This window comes from Colias eurytheme, chromosome 31, assembly GCF_061535395.1.
Source record: "Colias eurytheme isolate Ceu_HAF_F1 chromosome 31, ilColEury1 Martin Lab GWU primary, whole genome shotgun sequence".
Classification (NCBI taxonomy): Eukaryota; Metazoa; Arthropoda; class Insecta; order Lepidoptera; family Pieridae; genus Colias; species Colias eurytheme.
Genome location: NC_143010.1, coordinates 4,489,819 through 4,516,022, shown reverse-complemented (window position 1 = coordinate 4,516,022; position 26,204 = coordinate 4,489,819). Strand labels below are relative to the sequence as shown.

The following is a 26,204-nucleotide window of genomic DNA, read 5'->3' as shown; positions in this document are numbered from 1 at the left end:
TACTGTAAAAATAATATATTTAAAGTGCGTGATTTTAAATAACAGTTTTAAAGTGTATAAAAAATTAAGCATTAATTATTTTAGTATATTTGACATTAGATTGGATACAACGTATAATAATCTGATATTTAGTTTATTCCTTGGTGTTGCCAGCTTTCGTTTCGTTTTTCAAATCTTCGTATGACGTTTGATTCTGTAAAAAATAATTTTAAATTAATAAAAATTCAAACACAAAACAAAAAAGGGGATCTTACGATTTGTTAACCCCATCTAGATACGTTATTTACTTTTTACTTCTCTATTAGGTAAATACTTAATACACATTTTTATATATATATATATATATATATATATATATATACATATAAACTAGCTCTCCGCCCTCGGCTTCGCCCGCTTTGTCTAAAACCTAATAAATTGTATACTAACTTCCTCTTGAATCACTCTATCTATTAAAAAAGCCGTATCAAAATCCGTTGCGTAGTTTTAAAGATTTAAGCATACATAGGAACATAGGGACAGAGAAAGCGACTTTGTTTTATACTATGTAGTGATATTAATACTCACCTCCCACATATCATCATCCCATTCACTGAACAGTTTCTTGAAGTTAGCCGGCTCTTTACCCTGTTTCACTGATACTACAATAGCGGTATCTACTGTACGATCAAGGCCATCGTCTTCTAAATATTCCTGTTTAATAATAATTATATAATTAAAAGAAAAAATCGTAAAATATAGAATATAAAAACGTATAATGGGCTTATCGCTAAGAAGCGATATCTTCCTGGCAACATTAAGATATAGGAAAAGTACATGAGAATGTTAAGTTTAATTCTGATTATATTAGACTTTATTACGTGATTTGAATGGTGTTTTAGAATAAAATAAATATCCTAATAAAATCAAACTCAAACATTTATCTATTCAATTAGACTTCTTCTAGAAGCACTTTTAAATCGTCATAACATATTTTTAACATTTACCACCGATTCGGAAAGCAGTATCTATGGAGAAGAACTGGCAAGAAACTCCATAGATAAATAACATTAAACATAAGTTAGGTTCGTAATTTAAAGTTATAAATAAATCCACTGTATTGTGTTATTAATACATTCAAAAACTATTAAAAATTTCTTAAGTAATAAATGTTGCCAGCCTAAAATTTAACTCCAAATCATATTAAATACCTCAATAATTTTATCCTTAGCGGCTTTTACTCTTTCTGGAGTGTTGATTCCCTTCCAGAAGTAAAGTTCCTCGCCCCCATCAACGATATAAACACTGTCATCTGAGAGATACTGTAAATACAGGCAATTTTTATTATTTTGCCCATTAATAGCCCAGTCCCATTAAACATAAGAAGAGTTGTATAGAGCAAATGCAAAATTGGTGATATAATGCCGTGGCCATATCGTAGTTTTGCTCATTTCATAAAATGATTGATCATTTCGTGAAATGGTCGCATTTCATGATGTTGCCAACTTAGTTTGACCAGATCGTTCGCGGTTGCAAATATGTTTATAAGTTTGTACAGTGCGACACAAAAGAGATGAAAATAAATGAGGGCGCCACCGTCGCTCATATAGCAACACTGATACTGCGACGCAAGCGATCTTGATACTATAGAATAAAAATACAAAAATCTATATAATATAATCTAAAATAAATACCGCGATTTAAACCGTTATAATTGTTTCATTGTAGCAATAGTGTAAAATATTTAAGACAAAAATACATTAGTATTTTAATTGACCTACCTAGGTCAAATTTTACTTAAATGTATTTGGAATTAGTTATTTTATAAAAATCGGTCAAGTGTTTAGACTGCAGAGGCGCACATAGAATCAAACATACAAACAAACAAGCATACATGCAGCTCAAACACATTACCCTCTTTATGGGTGCGTCGGGTAGAAAAAAACAAGGCGATTTGAAAACCACATATTTTTATTTTTTTTGTAGATAAATTTTGTACATTAATATAATTCATCAAAATTTAAATATTCTACTCCTTCAAAGGACTGATCATCAATCTGTTTCGAAGTACTGGCAAGAGGGTACGCGGCATCTTCAGTATCTGTAAATATGATACAGTAAATATGATTTTTTTTCTTATGGTTTGATTGATTAATAGATAGATAGCTGTATGAAAACAGTTATCACTATACTATGTAGTAAAATCTAAACTAGGTACTTTATTTGAGGCTGGTTGGATTGGATATAACTTCTTGACTCAAATTGTGCTGGTCGCACTATAAAAACTAGTTTTTGTTTACATACAAATAACCTCAAATTAAATTGCGAAAACGTAATAATCGCCATACATACATACATTAAACACTCGTCACTAATGGAATATTCTATTTTACGTAGTACTGAGCAAAAATAAATGGAATCTCACCGGTATATTCTGATGTACGTTTGTAAACGTTTTCCAAATCAGTCAATAAATTTCCAGCTTGAAATTCGGACAAACACCGAATAAAAAATTTATACACCACATCACGGACACCGCTACGTTTAACCTTTTTCATGATGACTCCTTTTTTATTTAAATTTCTTGTTCTAAATAACAATTTTATCTCAATAATTCTCCACTTCACGAAAAAAACAAAAAATTTTTATTCAACTTGACAGCTACATTGCCAATTCAGGGTTGCCAGGTAATGAAAAACGAATTAGTTCCAAAATAATTAATTTCATCTCTTTTATGTCGTACTATATGCAATTCTTAAATGATTTAAATATTTAAGGAAAATTTTCACACACGGCACGATCTGATCACATACTAAGTTTTCGTTTATGTTAGGGAAACCAGATGGCTGATAAACATACATATATAATTTTAAATGAATACTGTTAAAGATATAATCAACATTCAACACCCAGACACAGAGCAATCATCTATGTTCATCACACAAATATTTGGGTTGGAATCGAACACACGACCTCTTGCTTGGAAGGCAGGACCACTACCAACCAAGCCAACCGGTCAGTATATTTGATTTGAAAGTACATTTTTACTCCAATTTACTTACCGTTTGCTTAAAATCCGGCGGCAACTCTTCGAAATTAACTTTCCCGCCAATTGTGACGTTGACAGCTGTCAGTGTGACAGGAGTTGTGATGCGACGGGTGACAGTTTGTTGCCAACCCGATATGCTTTCTGTGGCTGGTGCACCGCCTGTTTTAATAAACGAATAATATCTCAAAATAAAAATACATATAAATGATTTAAGTACGTGTATTGTATTACAATATTTATTAAACACACACATTGAAAACTACAGATGATATAATACGTAGGTACTATACTAGTACAATACAAAGAAAAAGAGAAGGGACGAACATTTATTATGTTAATATAAGAAATAACACGCGTGGCCGGGTTAAATATTAGTATGAATGTAATAAGAATGTACTGTGATTCTACACAGCTACCTAAGATGTAGGTAGTTGATAACAAAACGCAGCAAGTCAACGACTATTAAAACAGCAAAGTGAGGGTAGTTGGGTCGAACGTCGTATAAACAACGTCCGAGCCCCCCCCCCCCGGGCACGATTCGTACGAATGCGCCACGAGTCAGGAAAGCGGGAATTTATAGTATTCGACAGCTAAGCATGTTCAGGCATGAAATAATGACAACCACATTGACAACTATTCATCCACAAAAATATTAAATTGAAAGTTACGTCTAACATTAAATATTAGGTAGCTTTTCGCTTATAAGCGATCTCTGTCAACTCCAAACCCAATATGTACTGTATAAAACGCGGACGAACAGAATAATTTATAGTATTACTAGTTTTCCACCCGCGGCTTCACCCGTGAGAAATTTATGTACAAATTATCATTTAAAATTTAGAATGAAGTAGCATTCTTGATTAAAAAATTATATACAGATGATATAAAATAATACGTCTCCGCCATATCATGGAATAAGGCGACGATTTTGTTACCTTTGGATCTTTCTAAAGAAGTTTCACTTCTGACACGTGTTCTCACACACGCTCTTTTATTTTCTTACTCACCCAAAGCAGTCCAAAATTCATAACTCTCTTCACCCTGCATCACCTCCTTCACTTCTCTCTGATCACCGACCACAGTTTTGGTGAACTGTAGCGCTGCGGCTTGTTCCTTTTCGTTTGATTCCTATATCAAAAGTGAATTAATGAGGTTTTATTCAATTAATAGGTACTTGATCTTAATATAAAGTTCCTTAGCAATTTTACAGCTTTCAAATACTTTAAAAACTGCTTTATGAACTTTGAGGTACGTATGGACACCACGAAAAAAATCTGTGCGCGGCGCGGGGCGGCTAGTGAGTCATACAAATATTGTTTATTTTATTAAAAAAATATGAATAAACTTATCAATTAAACCCAATCAATGTAACAAAAAAAAAATGGTTTGAGACGATTGACTCTAACTCGTGTTACAAATAGTGTAGTAGCGATGTCCTCTTTAGTACGTAGTACATAGTAACTCAATGTTTATAAATGAGAAATTTGGCACGTAAAAAAATGAAAGAGTAATTAGAGATTATCATCTATGATCTCACGGGTTGGCCCGGTTTGGCGAAATAACGCGTGTTCCAATCCCGCCTCTTGATCTGTTTTTTTAATTCTCATTTTTATTGCACACTAGCTTACCGCCCGCGGCTTCGCCCGCTTTGTCTAAAACCTAATAAATTATATACTAAAACCTCTTGAATCACTCTATTTAAAAAAACCGCATCAAAATCCGTTGCGTAGTTTTAAAGATTTAAGCATACAAAGGGACATAGGGACAGAGAAAGTGACTTTGTTTTATACTATGTAGTGATAAATTAAATGTTGGTGTTATTGTAAAATTAAGGGAAGGATAGAGAAAAGACGACCAATTTTCGTAAAAGTGAGCTTTTATTTCAACGATTTAAACATTTTCAATTATTTGGTGGATATTAATTATTTGTAATGAATTTGTATTTTTTTTTTATTATATAGTTTCTTGAGATTACAAAAATCATTTCTACGGAAGTGAATAAATGTGGCAAAGTTAGTGTTATTTTATCTCGATATTATTTGATACAAAAGATAATGAAATCACCGAGCAACTTACTTACCTTTCCATTCCAAACATAGACAACTTCCGGTGTTTCTAGAATGAATACGTCATCGTTCTCTAGCGAATCTGTTGTCTCTGGCACTTGCACTATTCTCATATCCTCTTCTGTCTCTATGCCTTCCACCTGTAAGTTATACATATATCTGATATTAATAATTCTTAAACAGTTACTAGCGGTCCGCCCCGGCTTCGCCCGTTGTACCTACATGTTTAAACTATCCTATCTCTCAAGTTGGATCGAACTGGACATGGTGTGCGAATTTTATTATAATCGGTTAAGTGGTTTAGGAGTCCATTGCGGACAAACATTGTGACACGAGATTTATATATAAACAGTTATTAATTATTTTTATCACAAAAAAGGTTAAACCGCCTTCTATTTCATATTGTCAAAAACAGAATTTAAATGACACAAACCAGAAGGTATCATCAGCTTTCAAATAAACAAAGAATAATCAAAATCGGTTCATCCATCCAAAGAAAACTGCACGAGTTAAAAGCCCGATTAGAATAATTATTTTAATTAAGAAAGAACCATTTATTTCACGCCATAAAACAAAACAACACACTAAAAATACACAACAAAAAATAATTTTATTTATTTTTCACTCACTTTAAAGAGTCGTATACCATCATCTTGATAAGAATGATTGAAGTTGTCTGGACTGTATTCATTGTTTTTACCACCGTAGAGGATTCCCAATTTTCCTGGAAAATAAATATAATGAGTGAGTGAGTTTGTGAGATTGTGAGTCGGTTTGTTAGTTGTGAGTGTTTTAGTTCCGTCACGGCTAGATATATATTTTGTTTATTCAATTTGTTACTAAGGTCTTAATGGAGATATTGCATACAAACTTATTAAAAATAATAGAAAGCTTTGCATACTAAGACGATTGCAAGGAAAAACATTGAAAATTGAAATATTTAGTACGATAAAAAAGACACAGATATGAGAATTGAGAATTATTTAAAAAAACGCGAAAAACAATCTCTCCTCGGCAAAAACGGTTAAAACCTACCTTTAAACAGTTTCAAGAAGTGTTTTGTCTCTTTCCCTTGCGGCACTGTCACGTTATTCACATCTCCCTCTAACTCTTCTTCCAATTTATTGCAAAACTCTTTTGCTGCTGTTTTAGTACCTTTTTCTGTTTTCTCTCCCTTGAAATATTAATTATGTTTTATGTACATGAATAAATGCTTGAAAATAAAATATTGTTAGATTTCCAATATCATTTTTGAAGTGAAACTTCTTTAGGCGCGATGAGAGTAAAATGTAAAGATCTCGTCATGACAATACCGTCACGTCATGGAGTATGGCGACGATTTTGGTATCTTTGAATCTTGCCAAAGCAGTTTCACTCCTGACGCGTGTGCTCTGCACAAACGCTGTTTATTATTTAAGATATTTTAGTATTGAATTTTTTGTACTTACTTTTCGCCTAACAAATATCGAAAATAAAAAAATATGTGATTCAAAAAGACATCGTAAAGCATTATTATTTAAGACTATAAAAACTGGTAGCAATTGCTATTATAATAGAGATATAAAAAATAGAAATACTTACAACCCAAGTATATAGGATATAGGCATCTTTACCATCCGAATCATATTTATATTGAATTACATATACGTCGTTCTGGTATAGAATTGGTGTTTTCGATACATCTTCGGGTTCTTCAGCAATTCTGAAATAAAAAAGAAACAAATAAAGCTTCTTGAACTTAATTTTCATTTAAATTAGGTACTGATGATATTCCTATCTACTTAATAAAAACGCAAAAGTTCGATAGAACGTATGGATTTGATATTTATTGTTTTATAGCATTCAAATGCTTCATAAATTTTTAAAGAATAGAAAAAAATCGACCACGTGGCGGGATCGAACCCGCATCTTCCTCCAAGCGGAAGATATTTTCTATATTTAAAAATAATTAGGTATAGAATGTACCTGTATGCATGTAGTTTTGGAAAAGCCGTTTGAACAGGTCTTAAATATAGTTTTGCTTATAGGTCTAGGTATAACAGGTCTTAAATATATCTCAGAAAGTACTGGACCGATTTAAAAAATTATTTACATGCAAAGCCAGGACGGATTATTAGTATAAGTGAGTACATAATTTTCTTGCCGGTTCTTCTCCATAGATACTGCTTTCCGAATCGGTGGTAAATGTTAAAAATATGTTATGACTTTTCCAAAGTGTTTTTATAAGAGGTCTAATTGAATAAATTAATGTTTGAGTTTGATAACTTACCTAAAGACAGTCATTTCACCACTACCATCATCTGGCATATAACCTCTCGCTGCTGCACTCTTGCCAATAAATTTCGCAACATTTTCTGGTTCATCAGCATCGCTTGAGAAATAGCCAACGTCTGGAAATTTAACACGCATTTAGTTTCATATGTTTGTATGTAACCGACTTTTTTGGACTCGATTTTGAGCCACTTTAACCGGATGGATTATTTGTATCAAGGATCGTTTTAATAAATCGCTTTAATGTTTAAAACTTGGTTTTGTTTTTTATCAATGGCTTCTATAAATCACTAGTCTCACAACCACGCTCAAATATTGTCGAACGAAAATTTAGTATAGCTCTGAATTGTAATTCATATTAAAAAAAACAATCATTACTTAGGTCTTATAGTTACTTACCCTAATATAAAAATAATTAATATTATGTCAGGACAATGTAACCTTTTACTAATAAAAAAAAAAAAGATTTTTCACATTCTTATTTATTTATTATTTATTCATCAATTTAACTCACCAAATTCGCTAACAAGAGCTCTCACAGAGGAAGTGACGATAGTCTGCCAGTTATGGAAGTATTGTTTGAAGTTACTATTTTCTGAACCTTCCGACACTCGAGTTACATTCACCTTGAAAGAATTAATAAATATTTCAAGACAATTTTCACACACGGCACGATCTGATCCCATACTAAGCTTTCGCTGGTGTTATGGAAACCAGATGGCTGATAAACATACACATATAATTTTAAATACATAGATAATTAAAACCCAGACACAGAGCAAACATACTGTATGAACATCACACAAATATTTGCCCCGGATGAGAATCGAACCCACGACCTCTGGCTTGGAAGGCAGGGTCACTACTACGTCAATGCATTCAAAGAGGTAATGTTATTACCACTCAATTTTTATTGCTACGTTTAAGACATGTTATTTTGAAAGAAAGTTTATAAAAATTAAGTTGTAACAACCTGTAAAATAATAGTGGGGATAATAAAAATTTTTACATTATTTTATAAAAAGTGTCTGTTTTAATATATCGAAAATTAATTCGTTACTTTATAGTTTTGATAAGATAATTCTGCAAATTGGATTATTTATAGATATAGCGCCATACGTGCATATCATAGTCTAAATACTGATTGCAGATAATTAAAAACAAAATGCGCCTTTTTTATTATTAATTGATTTTATTTATCTTTCGTATACTTTATCAACGGAAGAAGCGTCACCTGATTTAATGCAATTATGAAAATGTTTCTATTAAAATATATTTGAATGCCGGCTTCTTAAACTTCGCAACCGTTAATTGAAGTGAAACTTCTTTATCGGGGTTGGAAAAAAATTTATTGTAACATTTTTTCGTTACGCGTGACATTTTTCCGTTACGCGCCATCTTTTTCTTATACCTCGCGTGATTCGACGTATTTCTGTAAAGCAGGGATGCACAGACTTATCAAGACTAGGGGCCACTCGAGCAAATTATGAACTGATGGCGAGCCGCCGGAAGTTTAGATAATTAAAGAAAATAAAGAATTGATAATAATGTATTTAAATTGAAAAATAATTTATTAATTTGAAGCGTGGCACTGCATCATAGTGCATAGTGCTTGCAACGTGCAACCTTTTTTATATTTGGTTAAAATTAACTTGTAGACGTAACATGTAAAACTGCTTCCAAACTTTCGTTTGCAAGGCGGTTTCGATTTTTTGTTTTATTATTATTTAATATCGAAAAGGTTTGTTCACATATATATGTAGAATCAAATAAGCTGGCACATTTCAGAGCGTTTATGCGCAACTCTTTGTACATACATATTTTTATCAATGCAGCGATAAAAGTTCAGCAAATCTGCTTCGTTGAATTTGTTGCGTAAATCTTGGTCGTTTTGAATGTCGATAATTTCTAACTGCATTGACTCTGACGCATTTTCAACTGAAATCGTGAAAGGATTGCTGAATATGTCCAACAGAGGTTTCACTTTTTTAAACTCCAAAAATCTGTCTTAAAAAGATTGAATCAAAATATCCAGCTTTTCTACACAACTGGAATTAATCGCAGTTTTGTTGAATTTTTCAGCCATTATACTTCTGAAAATGGTTGTAATTTCCAGAATTCAATTGCGATCTGATAAGTGTCAGCTTGCATTGAAAGGATAATACATGAGCGTAGAGCTGGGATATCAATTGATTTTTGCCTTGAACCCGTGTGTTCAAGATATTCAAATGATTTGTTATGTCAACTAAAAAAGCTAAATCACACAACCAATCAGGATTTTTAAGTTCCGATACATCCCTTTGCTTTTCCGCCAGAAATATTCAGTTTTATTCTGGAATAGAATTCAATATTTTTCGAATGTACGAGAGTATTATTTATGCTGTAGGCGGGCCACCAGTATTCGACCGGCGGGCCGCATGCGGCCCGCGTGCCGCGGTCTGTGCATAACTGCTGTAAAGTTTCATATAGTAAATTATTTTTTTAAAAATAAGTTCATAAAGAAGTTTCACTTCTTACGTGTGTACACTAGTACACGCACACATTTTTTATTTCTATTACAATATATTTGAATGGCGGCTTCTAAAGCCTTCTAAAGCGGCTCGGCCAAATGAGCTGCTCATTCGCCTGAGCATGCTCAAGTGGATACAAGGCTTTAAGGTGATGAATTAATTTTTCTAACATTTACAGCCCTTTTCAAACCCTCGTAATTTTTATATTATTAAAGTTGTCGTGATGAAAATTCTTGACAAGAAAGTTCAATAGTAACACAATACGTCTACCGTTTTAGAAACATGATTCCATGATATTTTCTCGATAGAAAAAAAATACAAAGTTCTCATTGTTATTTTTTTATAATCTCTGGCATCTTCAAAATAACAAACGTAAAGTTACGACTTTCTGGATATTAACTATAAAATATACAACCTATACGTCTATTTGTGTGCACATTTCATTTTTGTGGGATGATTGGTTGATTCGCTTTCACATTAGCTAATATTATGTATTTTTGTTGTTAGAAAGTAAACTTAATTTAATGTTTATAATACATTATTATTGGTATAAATAAGCCAGTGTTCGTCTCACATTGCTGTACCTGCCTACCTACCCTACCAGGGCCTAACTTTGTTCTGGCTATTTTATTTTGATTATTTGTAATGAATAATTACAATTATAATAGAGTGCAAAAAGTAAATACATGCGTCAATATATTTTGTGTTTTTTTTAAACAATTTTTTTATTTAAAAAAATATCATTCCGACCGCGGCTTTGCCCGCGTGGAATTAGATTATATCGTGAATCCTGTCTTATCCCACAGAAGTGTTCAGTTCGGATAAAAAGTATCCTATGTGTAAATCCAGGCAATTAGCTATATTTTATCAAAATTGGTAATGTAGTCTTGACGTGATTAAGTAACAACTAACAAAAAAATATACAAATTAACATCCAAAGTTTCGCATCAGTTTTACTGTATTAGTGATATCTTCCACTCTTGACTTTGACTGAGAAGAATTAGGGTTTATAACTTCTTTCAGAAATATTACCTTTCATTTCTGGGCATGATGTAATATCTACGTCAGCATCAAATTCTATCTAAATCCATTCAGTAGTCCGCGTTATTGAGTACCATTTCATTTTTTCAGAGTAACAATATTTTTTGTTATTTTAAAGTTTATTTATAACCTGTATTATTTTGTAATAAAGTAAACATTACGAAATAATAATAATTATTAATAATGTCTAAGTAGTTGTTAAAAAGAAGATTATTTGTTTATAAGCAAGAAAATAAAACCAATAAATCAACAATTAAATATATGTATAACAATATTATAACTGTATGACGACTCCATACATGTTTGTCCCGAGTCGGCCAGCGGCAGCGCGGCGAGTTTGCAAGAATGACTTCGCGCACACCGGCGTTCGCGATAGCGAGCTATTAGACTCCGCCCGCCAAGCAGTGGATTTTTTTTTGTGTATCGTCTTAAACTTTGCAACCGTTAATATGTGTTATAGTTTATTTTATCCTTATCTATGTAATTTTATAGATAGCTTTGTATCAGCTATTTGATACAGAAGATCGTCAAAAACTATTTAAGGAACTAGCAGTCGAGCTTAGACAAAAAATACGTTATTTTTGTAAGCATTTTTTCTTACACCATAAACAAAAAGATTTTCATAGACAGCAAAAAAAAAATTTTTTTCTTCCGTAATTTAATAATAAACAATTACAAAAAGGTTTAAAAATAATTGTACTTACCCAAGCAGGATAATTTTTCACATCAATATATTTCAGAACGATGTCATTGTAATTCTTCTTAACTTCAGCATCGACGTCATTTCCGATCCAAATGTATACCCCAGAGCAGGGGGTGTCTAATATGTAGATGTTCTGTAAAATAACAACAGATTATTATTTAAAAAAAAATGACGGTAAAGGTTCAAAATATTTTTGACGTGACAACGTCTTCTAATTCGATATAGCCGGCTGCACGCACGAAAAAACATGAGTCATGCAGCGTTACCTCGCTCTGAGGCGTTCCATGTAAGGCTTGAAGTGCAAGCGAGAGCGCGGAACGAGCGACAAAGAAGCACAATCGGACGTTAAAACGTTCAACAACAAACGTCAGTAAACCGACTTTACAGACAACCAATTTTTTTGGTTAAAGTCTCGTAAAAAACTTAAAATAAATAAACGACTGTATCACGACTTTATAACAGCTAATTTTAAAAATCATTCTATTTCGATAACTATTCGTTTGTTTTAAATTATTAAATTTGATTACCTAACTTATAATAGGTTTTCAAGAACAAAAAGAAAAGATTTAAATTTGAGGAGAAATTCAGCAATATTTTTTTGATGACACGAAAGATGCCTTTATTTAACGTTAAATATAATTTTAAGGTCTTTGTCGTATATTTATGTATGTTAGGTACATACAATAGATCATTTTGCGTCTATATTCATCCAAAAAAAAAACATTCATTCCTTCATTCATTCATTTATTCATTCATACTCACGTCAGACTCCAACTGGTTTTGCTTGAAGGGTTTGCTCAGAGCGTCCAATTCGACATCATCATCATAGAGCACCCTGTATAAGTATACAGTTGTCATACTTTCTCTGGAGAACGCCTGGAATAATAATAAATGAGTATTTAAACAAATATAAGTGAAGTCCCCATGGGCGTAGCCACGGTGGGGCAGGGTGGGGCACTTGCCCCACCCTGGCTCTGACCTGGAAGGTACCTAACCAAATCTAAAACAAGTAATTATCTAGGTACTGACTACAAAACTTAATATCCGTTAAAAAATTCTCACTCGAAAGTTGTCAGTCGGCACAAAAAAAATGCGATCTAAACAAAAAGCTTGCGCTTCTATGTTACATTATTTAAACCACTTTTGGTGCCAGAAAAAGTAGTGTAGTACTGTTTGACGTTTGTACCCCATTCAAAGCTGTTTTTATTTAGCCATATTCGCACTTAATTTCCTATCCAATTTCACTTTTGTTTTAAGATAAGTTACTGACCATAAAAGCACAAAATGCTGACAGATCCAGGTGGAGCTACGTTCGCAATCTTACATAAAAGTTTTTGGCCGATATCTCGGAAACTATCCATTTTAAGGCAAAAAATATCGGGAATTTTTTGTAGATAGTAAAATTTTACATCTTTTATACCTTGTAAACTTTTTGTAAAACTTTCCGTTTACGATTTATGGCCTATTTAATGAGCCGGTTAATCATCTTTGGCAAGTAACTCTTTAAATATTGCATTAATCAATGAAATGCATAGGCATTAATAATATATTATACATATGCATTATCCATTTATTAAGATTACTTTATTTGAAACTTTTTTTCTAATGCTTTTTGGGTTCACGTTTGGCGATAAATAGTAAATTTCAAGGTACCTATGTATGTTTCGTATATTATATTTCGTACAACTAAATAAATATTGAGTAGTTATTTTATAATCGGATGCAAGAATAAAATAAAGGAAAATATTAAAAAATTTCTATATTGTAAAAAAAAAATCAAATTTTTGCCGTTTCGGAAACGGTGAAAATCCACTTGCATTGGAAATTTCATCTTCGTTTTTATTACATCCGTAAAAACTTTTGGCCTGCCACGTCACCCGCCGAGCGGCGGCATTTCTTTTTTCTACAATATACGTGGAACAACTCAAAAACTATGGGCACTAGAAAAAAAATTTCAAACAAAACTGGTAGAGAATAAAGTGACCTATGTACATACATGCATTTCATTGATTAATCCAATATTTTAACGCAACTTTTGCTATAAGGTTATAGGATAGTTTTCGAGATATCGGTCAAAAACTATAAGATTGCGAGCAAAGCTCCACCTGGATCTGTCTGGATTTTGTGTTTTTATGGTCAATAAGTGACCATTAACCTAAAACAAACATGAAATCGGAAGTGCAAGGTTTTGCTTTATTTACTGAGTTATTTAAAATGGTTTATTTTTCTATTTACATAGACCTATATTTTATGGTAAAAAGGAATCATATTATTGTATTAGACAATTAATAAACTATATTATAATATAGGGATGAAATTTGCAACATAAACGGCTGTAGGTATCTTTTGTTTGTTTTGATTTATTCATTATTATTTCAGCTTGATACCGCCACGTGTTCTTGAAAAAAAAGGTATTTTTAGACAGACAGACGCACAACAAAGTCTGCCTGTCGGTTTGTCTGTCAATACACTTTTTCTCAGGAACGCGTAGAGTTATCAAGCTGAAATTTATGTCGAATACTCAAGTCTACGGTCTCTTAAAGCTGTGAAAAGATCAAACTTATAAGCCAACGCAATCAAAAGATACAGCCATTTTATGCTGCAAATTATCGCAAAATTTCGACATTCGCAAGGGAATCAAAACCTACATTGTACTTCCAGTGAACACAGAGTCTTAAAATTTGGTTAAAAGTAATGTCTTATAGCACAGATAAAGGAAAAATTGCTAAAACATATATTTTAGAGTTACAACATAATAAAAAGTAGGTTTGTTCGGAGCCCTCAGTGCGCGACTCCGACTCGCACTTGGCCGGTTTTTTTTGCCCCACCCTGTGCCCATGGCTAGCTACGCCCATGGAAGTCCCATGTCCCCAAGTGGGGTAAGGGGCAGATGCATTATACATCTGTTTCACTGATCGATTTTCTTTACACAGGAAACAGAAGGCTGATCACCTACTTGTCTCAAGTAGGTGATCAGCCTTCTGTGTCCTGCCAGACCGAGACATATTTTTTTCTTCGTCTCCACCGGGAATCGAACCCAGGACCCTCGATTCTACGCTCACGCGTCAACCACTGTACCAAGGAGGTGGTCGAAAATAACAAAATATATAAGGTTACAATAAATAAATCAAAATGGTACGCTATAGACGAATAAAAAGGTGTAAAAGCTGGTGGAAAATAATCATTAATAAAATGGCAAAAAATGCGAATAATTAGAGACCAAAAAGTATTAAAAATTTGTGTAATTTTCACACTTCTTAAAAAAATGTTTTAAGTAATGATCCCTAAAACTAATGATCGATTTACTTCAACTTTGTTGCTATTTTTTATGTTTGATACGGTTATAATGATACAATATTTGAGCATAACTACCTATTACAATATGGAGTATACCTACTCCATACAATTACAAAAAAATACTGACCAAAAAGTATTTTCGTTTTTCCTTACTTTTGTTAAAACAGCTTCTTACCATAATAGATTCCTCTCCTTCTATCAACTCATCCTTGGAGCCAGATCCGAGCGCTTCGAAGAACATCGCGAAATCCTCGTTCGATGAGAACTCGTCTAGAAAATATGTTAGTGTAAGCCTATTACCACAAAGGAGAATGGGCAAATTGGGCCTGAAACTTGGGCTAGGACCAATACACACGAAATATTGTTTTTGTGATATATCATTCCACATACCTTACGAAAAAAATAAAATAAAAAAATAAATCAACCGGGTTCTTGTACAGTCAAGGCAAAAAGTTTTATTTATTTGGCTATTATTTTGCGCACAATAACGGTGTTTTTAATTCGAGTGAAGTAAATATAAATCAAAATGTCACTGGAGTGACTGAGTTTAACCACAAAAAACGTCTAACTACGTTGAATTATAATAAACACGGTATCTAGGTACCTGTTACAAAACATAATATTAGTGTATTTCGTTTATTAGAAGGCTTAAGATTAGTACGTATTTGTAAGTGAAAGTGAATTGGAGTAACATAAAGATATTGTCATTGTCTTATAACAGTTATTTATTGCAAAAAATATTATACACAAAGAAATAAAACTTGATGTGACTGTACAAAAACCCGGTTGATTATTTTTTTATATATATATTTTTCCCGTTATGTATGTGTTATGATCTATTATAAAAACAATATCTTATGTGTTGGTCCAACTCAAGGGTTCAGGCCCAACTTCCATAGTAAAATGCCCATTCTCCTTTGTAAATACACACAAGTTAAAGACTTTTTAACGGATTTTAAATGCGATTTATCATTGAAGTGAAACTTCGGCACGTTGACAATAAAATTTCAAGGTCTCGTCATGGTAATAATTGTATACGTAGTATATTATTATTAGTCTGTGGTAATACCGTCACATCATGGAGTAAGACAACGATTTTGAAATTTTTGAATCTTGCCAAGAAGTTTAGAGAAAACGTAAATATGTACCACGGGCGAAGCCGGGGCGGACCGCTAGTAATAAATATAATTTTTGTAAAGAAAATAAATAATATGAACACGAGGCGGGATTCGAACCCGCGTCGTCCCTGACCAACTCGACCACCTGTGTTCCCGCCAGAGCAATCGAATTTATTCTACTCTTTCAGTTTTATTTATCTAAGCAGCAGCAGTCTAAGCTAATTTATAAACCACTAGATTTCTGCACGCGGCTTCGCTTGCGTTTTAAAGAAAAAAGCCGCATAGTTCCCGTTCCCATGGGATTTCCGGGATAAAACCTATCCTATGTGTTAATCCAAGTTACCCTCTATATGTGTGCTAAATTTCTTTGTATCGGTTCAGTAGTATTTGCGTGAAAGAGTAACAAACACACACATACACATCCTCACAAACTTTCGCATTTATAATATTAAGTAGGATAGGATTTGATGTCATAAAACCAAAATATCAAGTTCACTTACCAATTATCTCAATAGTTGCCCTCCCATTATGTTCCTGGTCCCTCAAGTTATTGGCAACACTAATAATCTTTCGTCTCTGCGTGGCTTTAGCGCCTTGCGGCATTAGCACGAATATGTCATGTTCCACTTCGAGTATGAAACAGTTGTTTGCGGTTAGAGATGAGGCTTCTGCTGGTACCTTAAAAAGGAGTTAATTTTATTGTAATAGATTTGAAAAGAATGAAAAAAGTTTTATTGTAATAGATTTGAATAAATCTTAATCACTACATAGTATAAAACAAAGTCGCTTTCTCTGTCCCTATGTCCCTTTGTACGCTTAAATCTTTGAAACTACGCAACGGATTTTGATGCGGTTTTTTTTAATAGATAGAGTGATTCAAGAGGAAGGTTTATATGTATAATAACATCCATTAAATAGTGGAGAAGTACTGTTATTTTTGAGGTTTCTAATGTGATGTCGTAAATAGTTACATTTTTTCCGCTTACATTGCAAACGCATGCTGAACCCTACGAGGTTTATCAAAATATTGTACTAAGTATTATACAGTATGTACACATTGAAAAGTTCTACAGACACGTCCGCGATGGTATACCTATGTCTATCTCTTATGGATAACCCACAATAACTTTTTGAAGTGAAAACTTCTTTAGCGGCGTTGGGTATAAAATCTTAAACTCGCGTCAGGACACGTCGCCTGATCGAAAAAGCGTAAGACGGATTTTTTTTAGCCCTTATATTCCATGCGTAAGGATACCATTCCAAAATATCAAACATGCTGAACGTTGATAATCAAGTTTTCACTTCTGCCGGCACTCCCGGAGTGCAACCCGTCTTTTTTTTTTTAAGAAGGGGGTGTATGTAGTGTGTGTAATGTGTTATTATTCGCAGTAATCGAATATCGTAAATTCAGCGGTTTGTGGCGCGGCGAATGGCGACACTCCTGCGAGAGCCAGTCGCCTGCCACTCGCCTACCTAAGTGTAATAAAGTATAAATTTATAAATGTAATAAAGTAGTTCAGCATATCCGGTATTTAATTTGACTCTGTATACTAAATATCAAATCGATTGATTGATCAATCGATCAATCAATCGTTCAATCAATAATCGATCAATCAATAATTGATCAATCGATCAATCGATATATCGATCGATCAATCGATCGATAGATCAATCAATAATCGATCAATTGATCAATCGATCGATCAATCAATTAATCAATCGATCAATCGATCATTAAATCAATCAATCAATCATTCGATCGATCGATCAATCAATCAATCGATCAATCGATATATCGATTGACCAATCAAATCAATCAATCAATAATCGATCAATCAATAATTTATCAATCAATAATCGATCAATCAATAATCGATCAATAGATATATCGATCGATCGATCAATCAATCAATAATCGATCAATCAATAATCGATCAATCGATATATCGATCGATCGATCAATCAATCAATAATCGATCAATCATTCGATCAATCAATAATCGATCAATCGATCAATCAATAATCGATCGATCGATCAATCACTCAATCAATAATCGATCAATCAATAATTGATCAATCGATATATCGATCGATCATTTCAATCGATTATTCAATCAATCAAATATCAATCAATAATCGATCAATCAATAATCGATCAATCAATAATCGATCAATCGATATATCGATCGATCGATCCATCAATCAATAATCGATCAATAATCGATCAATCAATAATCGATCAATCAATAATCGATCAATCAATAATTGATCAATCGATATATCAATCGATATATCGATCGATCAATCAATAATTGATCAATCGATATATCAATCGATATATCGATCGATCAATCAATAATCGATCAATCGATATATCGATCGATCAATCAATCAATAATCGATCAATCAATCGATCAATCAATCGATGAATCATTCGATCAACCAATAATCGATCAATCAATAATCGATCAATCGACATATCGATCGATCGATATATCGATCGATCGATATATCAATCGATATATCGATCGATCAATCAATAATCGAAATAATTGATCAATCAATAATCGATCAATCGATATATCGATCGATCAATCAATAATCGAAATAATTGATCAATCAATAATCGATCAATCGATATATCGATCGATCAATCAATGAATAATCGATCAATCGATCGATCAATCAATCGATCGATTAATCGATATATCGATCATTTCTTTGTTTATATTCAAGCTACATTCACATATTGTTACATTCACAATACTTTACTTTACATATTTATAAACAACAATGTTTGATATTTTTGCGATTAATTGTTTTAAATATATTTATTGAATAACTACTAGATAAGTAGGTAAATAGCTTGGAAAACTCTTTTCAATCAGGACATCCTTTATAACAGTTTACAACCTATTCTATAATCTATGACCTACGGAATATATATACCCTTTAAAAAAGAACGATCCTTATCCGATTATTTCATTATATTATAGAACTTTATAATATTAAAGTAAATATATTGTTTACAATATTAAATAGTGAATGGATATGAATGTGATTTTTGTGTCAATTTCACGCAAAATCTACACAGTCGTTTTGAATAAAATTTGCTATGCAGATTGATTGGAATGAAATAACCATTGGCCGTAAATAGATAACACGTTCCGTTCTAAATTTCTGATACAATGTTTATTTTATAATTATGTAATATTATGCTCATCTATCTATACTTTCTATAATAATATTATAGAAGAACACTGAAGAGTGTGTTTGAACTACTGGTCCGATTTGAAAAAAATTGCCCATTTATCGAGGCTGCTATAGGCTATAGGCAGTAGGCTATATATACATATATAGCCTAAAGCGCGATGATATTATCATCGCGCTATAAGACCAACAGGAGCGGAGCCACGCGGGTGAAACCGCGGGGCGCAGCTAGTACTATTATAAAGGCGAAAGTTTGTAAGGATGTACGGATGTATGGATGTATGGATGTATGGATGTATGGATGTTTGTTACTCTTTCACGTAAAAACTACTGAACCGATTACAATGAAATTTAGCACACATATAGAGGGTAATTTGGATTAACACATAGGATAGGTTTTATGATTTATCCCGGAAATCCCACGGGAACGGGAACTATGCGGGTTTTCCTTTGAAAACGCGGGCAAAGCCGCGGGCGGAAATCTAGTTAGAAAGTAAAGCAAAATTTAAAACGTTCATGTTGCGATTCGAATTTTATAAACAAAAGAGCGTGTGTGCCGAGCACACGTGTCAGAAGTGAAACTTCTCACACTTTTTTTATAGTCAGTTGTTTTCGAGGAATTTAGTACACATTTTGTTAAGTTAAGTTTTAAGGATGGAAATCTAGTTATTACTTAAAGGCTTAATTAAAAAATATAATATAGGTACCTCTTCAATCCTCATATTATCGCAGCCAGACAGCCTCAACAAGCGCTTCTCAGCACCAGCATTTGTTTCCACCTCGTTGAAGCCAGATTCATTGCCACCTTCCAAATATCTGATGGCTGTTGGACAAAATATAGTTTATTAATCTCATCCCATGGCTTCACTTGCGTGGTGGACCGACAAAAAGCCTGTCTGTTAAGCTATAGTCTATACTGTAGGCCTTGCCAAATAAAACGCGTATTTAAACGCTGTAACGCGCGCTAACGAACAATTAAAGCAAACAGCTCACAAATTGTAAAAAAATGGGTGTCGTAGCGCAGCATCAGGCAAGCGCTCTGACGCGCGATAATAACGCGCTCTATCTGACAAAGCCGTAAGCTATCTCTGCATCAAATTTCATACAGATCCGATCAGCTATGCATTTTTGCATGCTATAAATTAAATATCAAATACAAAGTACAGATTATCTATAAAAAACGCTCACCAGGCTGAAAATACCCCACAAAAGAACTCGACTCATGCCCCTGTACTTCCCTATGGTGCACCGCTTTACCCCCGAGCTGATCATCCAACGTGACCGTCCATATTGCTGCAGAACCTTTCTTATCCTGCGTTGTTTTACTGCCTAACCAGAAGTGAACGTCGTAGTATAGGGTTGAATTGTTCTCGCCTGTTGTCTAAAGTTTTAGTACAATTTTAACACATATTATTTAGAAATTAAGGATAATTTGTAACGGATTTTAAACGAGATTTATTCATTATATTATTTTGAATGACCGTCAAGCCGATTTGAAAAATTATTTCGGTGTTAGATAGCTTATTTATCGAGGAAGGCTTTAGGCTATATATCAACACGCTAAGACCAACAGGAGTAGAGCAGCGGGGGTGAAACCGCGCGGAACGGAGTAATGAATAAATCGCGTTTAAAATTCGTTAAAACCTTTAATTTTTAAATGTATTATACTCGCGTAAAATCACACTTCAAAATACTACATATTATTATATTATCTGTGTGTAGTATTATATTATCTCTGGTAATACGTAATTATAAGCATTGAAGTACAATAAACAACTAGACTCACAACACTCACAATCAAGCAACTCAGCTTACGCATCTACTAGTTGTGTAATGAGTTATGAGATACAATAGACTTTGAACATTATTGCTAGGGAATAAGGTGTTAATTTCAATGTATGACATCGTCGCTCGAACATAGTTGATCTTTTAATAGGTGAATTGTGAGTTTAGTTGTTTTATAATACATAGTTTTAATTTAGTGTTATTAAAATAGCATGTCTGTGATTTTTAATTAACTGTTTCTCTGATGAATTATTTATTATTAATAATTTATTATTTACAAGAAATGAGACAGTGTTTTATTTTTTATATATTTTCTTCGAACGCGTTATTTAATTATTTATGTATGTATAAAGAACTTACCTTTAAAACAATATAGGAATCACCATTGTAAAATTTCCCATACTTCTTTCGGTCTATGGGGACAGGCTCAAATTTCTGTAAACATAAAATACGCTTAAATACCTATAATTAAGGCTCTGATACAATGTTTCCGCACTTGAGATAATATCTATCCATAATAATTAATAATCCGTACTTAAAATCGATAAAGAATATCTATCGGTATATACTTTAAGAAGTTCCGACTTTCTAAGTTCTGACTTGTAATAGGTATTACGAGAAAATTATTGTGCAATCATTGAGATATACATATGGAGACGACACCGCCTACATCACTTATGTTCCGCTCAACATACGCCATATGGCGTAACTGCACGCTCATTTTTTATTTGTTTTAAAGTGAAACGCATCAAATATGTTATATGCCTTCGTGTGTGTTACGATATTGCACAAATAATACAAATAATACGGAAAAGTGCAAAGGAATAACTTTCATCGGTAAGTAGGTACCTAACTAAAACTTTTTAGATAATAATTTTTAAAACTTAGAGCAAAAAAATGGCGCACAGATTTTGTTCGTGGTGTCTCCTCCATACGTAGTAATATTATATCAATGTGTGCAATCAATATTATGCATTTTACCCACTGCGACAGAAGGAGGGATATGTTTTTCGAGTGTATGTATGAATGTCTATTTCTTTGGCACTCCCTAGCGCCTTAACGTATGACGACGTTGATAGTGTTGTTGTTTTTTGAAGTGAAACTTCTTTTAGCGCGTTGAGAGTGGCATGGCAATACGTAAGGAGTAAGCTTTTGTTTTCTTATAAAACTCGTATTCCTGGTAAACATTTGTCGAGCAACAAAGTTGACACAACATGTTGCAGAAAAGCTGTTATCATGTTAGGTACTGGCAACACTACGTTTTTATTGAAAAGTAAAGTTCTCGACCAAGGAGCGTCAAAATTTGGGAAACTCGGATTTGCACGACAATTCAATATTATCTATGTGAGATATATTTTAAAACAGCTGTTATCACTTCATACAATATGTACCTAGTAATACAGCAAAGTCGTTGCACGCGTATGTGTGTATGTAATAACAAATAAGTATGCTTAGATCTTCAAAACTACAAAACAGATTTTGATAATGTTTTTTTAATAGCTAGAATGATTTAAGAGGAAGGTTTATAAGTATAATTTATGTATTAGGTTTTAGAGACAGCGGGCGAAGCCGTGGGCGCAAAGTTAGTTTCTAATATTCCAATTTCTCTAAGTTATAAAGTTTTTATAAGAAATATCACTACATAGTATAAAGCAAAGTCGCGTCCATTTTATATTTTCGATCGACTATTAACTATTTCACATGGCTCAATATTGGGGAAATAAATATCATGATGACACACAAAAGAGTTTCATCGTAGATAATAAAAATCAATATCTAAATTAGGGTATAATTTGTTCATTAATATCACTACATAGTAAAAAACAAAGTCGCTTTCTTTGTCTCAGTCCTTATGTATGCTTAAATCTTTAAAAATACGCAACGGATTTGGATGCGGTTTTTTTAATAGATAGAGTGGTTCTTTAGGAAGGTTTTAGTATACATAATTAATTAGGTTTTAAACACAGCACGCGGAAAGCTAATAATTTGTAAAAACTTACGTCAATCGTCCAAATTTCCAAGCCTGCTTCCGCGCCTGCATCAACGAACGCCGGGTGTTCCATTTTCAAATTATAATGTTGCCAATTTAAAACAATCACAAAATAGATTAAAAATAAATATTGTCACACAATGTTCCTCTAACTAATACTGAGTCACAACTGGCTGAAGGCTATAATCGTATATGATTCATGAGATAATAAAATCGATATCATGCGATGGTGTTGATAACATTATGAGTGTTAGAGATGGATAGGTTAGTCAAATTTGCTCGAGCCTAAATAAGCATAGGCCATCTTTGTTTTATAGATATTATACGATTAAACTATACTTATCGCTACATAGTATTAAACATGTACAACAAAGTCTATCCCTATATTTAGTTCTTTAAAACTACGCAACCGAATTTGATGCGATTTTTAACAGTGGTTTCGAGATAGGTGCGAAGCAAAAAGCTATTTTATAATACATAGTAGTATCATATAATATTATTGGTTCGTTATCAGAGCCTTGAATAAATAGCTCTAAAATCTAAATAGTGATTAAAAATCGTTTTTTTTTTTCACTTTAAAATTTTCTCACTAACTAATCCCTACTATATTATAATAACTGTATGTCTGTTACGCTTTCCCGCTTAAACCTCTCAACCGATTTTTATGAAATTTAGCACAGACAATCTTTAGACCCTGAGAAAAAACATAGGCGACATATTGCGAAAAAACTCCTCGCGGGCGAAGCCGCCGGCGGAAGCTAGTTTATAATAAAAACCATGCTTCTTAGTAAATTAAAATTTATTTTTATTCCTGATAAGTCAATCAAATAAAAATAAGTAATCAAATATTTATTATACCTACTCGTATGAGGTAAGTGAAGTACATGCTTATGTTTAAGTATAAAATCTAAGGTTAAGTAAAATATTTTTAACACATAATATAATATTGTTCTGCCAAAAAATCGGTTATGCATTTTATTTTATCTTATCTAGCTCAATTATCCCGCTATCAATTTCATCGAAATAGTAATGCTAACAGATTGGTAGACGATAACATTTGATATCGAAAAAACTTATTTTTGCAAATGTAAATAATATCTATGTATTTCAATGGCTTTATTTTAATAACTAGCTTCCGCCCGCGGCTTCGCTCGATAAAAGGTAGCCTATGTTATTTCTCAGGGTCTAAACTCTAAAGATACCTATTGTCTGTGCCAAATTTCATCAAAATCGGTTGAGAGGTTTAAGCGGGAAAGCGTAACAGACAGACAGACAGAGTTACTTTCGCATTTATTATATTAAGTAGGGACAATATATCCATATTGTATTGTATTATATATTTATTGTATTGTATTTTTAAACGACAGTTCATATTATCTTACTTAAATGTAACTATAATAATATTATAAAGCTGAAGAGTTTGTTTGTTTTTTTGTTTGTTTGTTTGTTTGAACGCGCTAATCTCGGGAACTACTGGTCCGATTTGAAAAATTCTTTCGGTGTTAGATAGCTCATTTATCGAGGAAGGCTATAGGCTATATACCATCACGCTACAACCAACAGGAGAGGAGCCACGGGGGTGAAACCACGCGGAGCGGCTAGTGTAACTATAAAACACTAACCGTTGCCCGCCGCTCCGCCTGCGTGGAAAATATAAATTGTCATGTACATTTCATCCCCTTTTTTATCCGCTTGGTGGTAGAATTGATCACAATCCTTTCTTAGCGGATTCCTACGTCCTAACATCTACCTGTATGCCAAATTTCAGCCCAATCCGTTCAGTGGTTAAGGCAGTGCATTGATAAATCAGTACCTATGTCAGTCAGTCAGTCACCTTTGACTTATATATTATAACTAGCGGTCCGCCCCGGCTTCGCCCGTGGTATATGTTTACGTTTTCTCTACATAAAAACCATCCTCGTACTTCAAGGAATATAATAAAAAAAGAATTATCGAAATCGGTTCAGCCGTTCTCGAGTTATGCGCTTACCAACACATTTTGCGATTCATTTTTATATATAAGATTAGAAGATAATACATATCACTCGCTCACCCACACAAGTCAGGCAATTACCCGGCATTAACCATCTTATATTTCATCTTTACAAATACTCAACACACAAATTCAAACAGAAAGAGGGTGGTTTTATATTTTACCTTACCGTATTAGCGTATAGCCTATAGCCCTCCTCCATGAATGGGTTATCACACTGAAATAATTTTCCAAATCGGACCCGTAGTTCCTGAGATAAGCGCATTCAAACAAACAAATCTTCAGCTTTATAATATTTTAAAAATATACTTTGAAAGTACACAGGTGAAATAAAAAAAACACAAACAATAAAAGCTTTTATTATAATTAATCTTACTTATGCTAAATAACAAATAATATGGCAATACCACAATTGCACCGATAGTCAATACCAATGACACACATGGAGATCATTACATAATAATAGAGCAAAAATTTAAACATACACAAAAGAGCAGCAATCCTTTGCCTGAATTAAAAAAAAAGAGCTGGTGACACAACTTTGACAGATGTCAAACGTGAGTTTTAATCAAAGAGATATTATAATAAATAGAAAGAGACCGAAGGACGCGATACCCATAAAATTTAACAAATGAAAACTTTTATGTAAATAAGTACCTATAACCATAGAAAACAAAAACGTATAAAATGAAATAATATGTATGCTTTTTAGCAAAAACGTCAAAATATTCTAGTATTTATAAACAATACTTTTCCGCGTCTTCTCTCCAACTTAAAATGTCTTTTGAATCATCAAATACGAAAAAAAACAGTTATCACCAGTTCGGGAAGTAATTTCTACGGAGAATAGTCAATCTCTCCTTCTAATAACTTCTATCTTTTCTATGATACCTCTTTATAAAAACTCATAAGTGTTACCAGCTTAAAGAAATTTTTACATTTTCTTACAGCCATTTTGAACCTTATTCCTTAGCACTGTTCAAAATTGTGTTTAAATTCTTGAAAGCGATTTCGAATCGTACGACACAAGCATACCTATAATTTTTATAAGGGCCAATATAAAATGGTCATAACCCTTGATAGTATAAAAAAATATTGCATACAATGCAAATTAATACTAATTCTTATTTTATGGTCATATTTCTACTGAAGTGTAAGCGTCATATGTTTTAGTTACTTGGTTAATCCGTCG

The 26,204-nt window shown here is 32.9% G+C and overlaps 1 protein-coding gene across 1 annotated transcript; it reads right to left on the bottom strand.

Moving 5' to 3' along the window:
- Positions 1 to 23,170, bottom strand: LOC149895564 (gelsolin, cytoplasmic-like). Its single transcript, XM_090118951.1, has 19 exons — positions 23,030 to 23,170; positions 21,390 to 21,464; positions 20,433 to 20,625; positions 19,952 to 20,067; positions 16,535 to 16,712; positions 15,092 to 15,186; positions 12,382 to 12,495; positions 11,621 to 11,752; positions 7,880 to 7,991; positions 7,364 to 7,484; positions 6,676 to 6,796; positions 6,130 to 6,268; positions 5,724 to 5,818; positions 5,109 to 5,234; positions 4,036 to 4,156; positions 3,042 to 3,187; positions 1,191 to 1,301; positions 568 to 693; positions 1 to 193 (listed from the first exon to the last, which is right to left on the bottom strand). Exons 1-19 carry the CDS (start codon positions 23,090 to 23,092, stop codon positions 134 to 136), a joined length of 2,244 nt encoding a protein of 747 aa, XP_089975077.1. The 5' UTR covers positions 23,093 to 23,170; the 3' UTR covers positions 1 to 133.
- Positions 23,171 to 26,204: the final 3,034 nt, after the last annotated feature.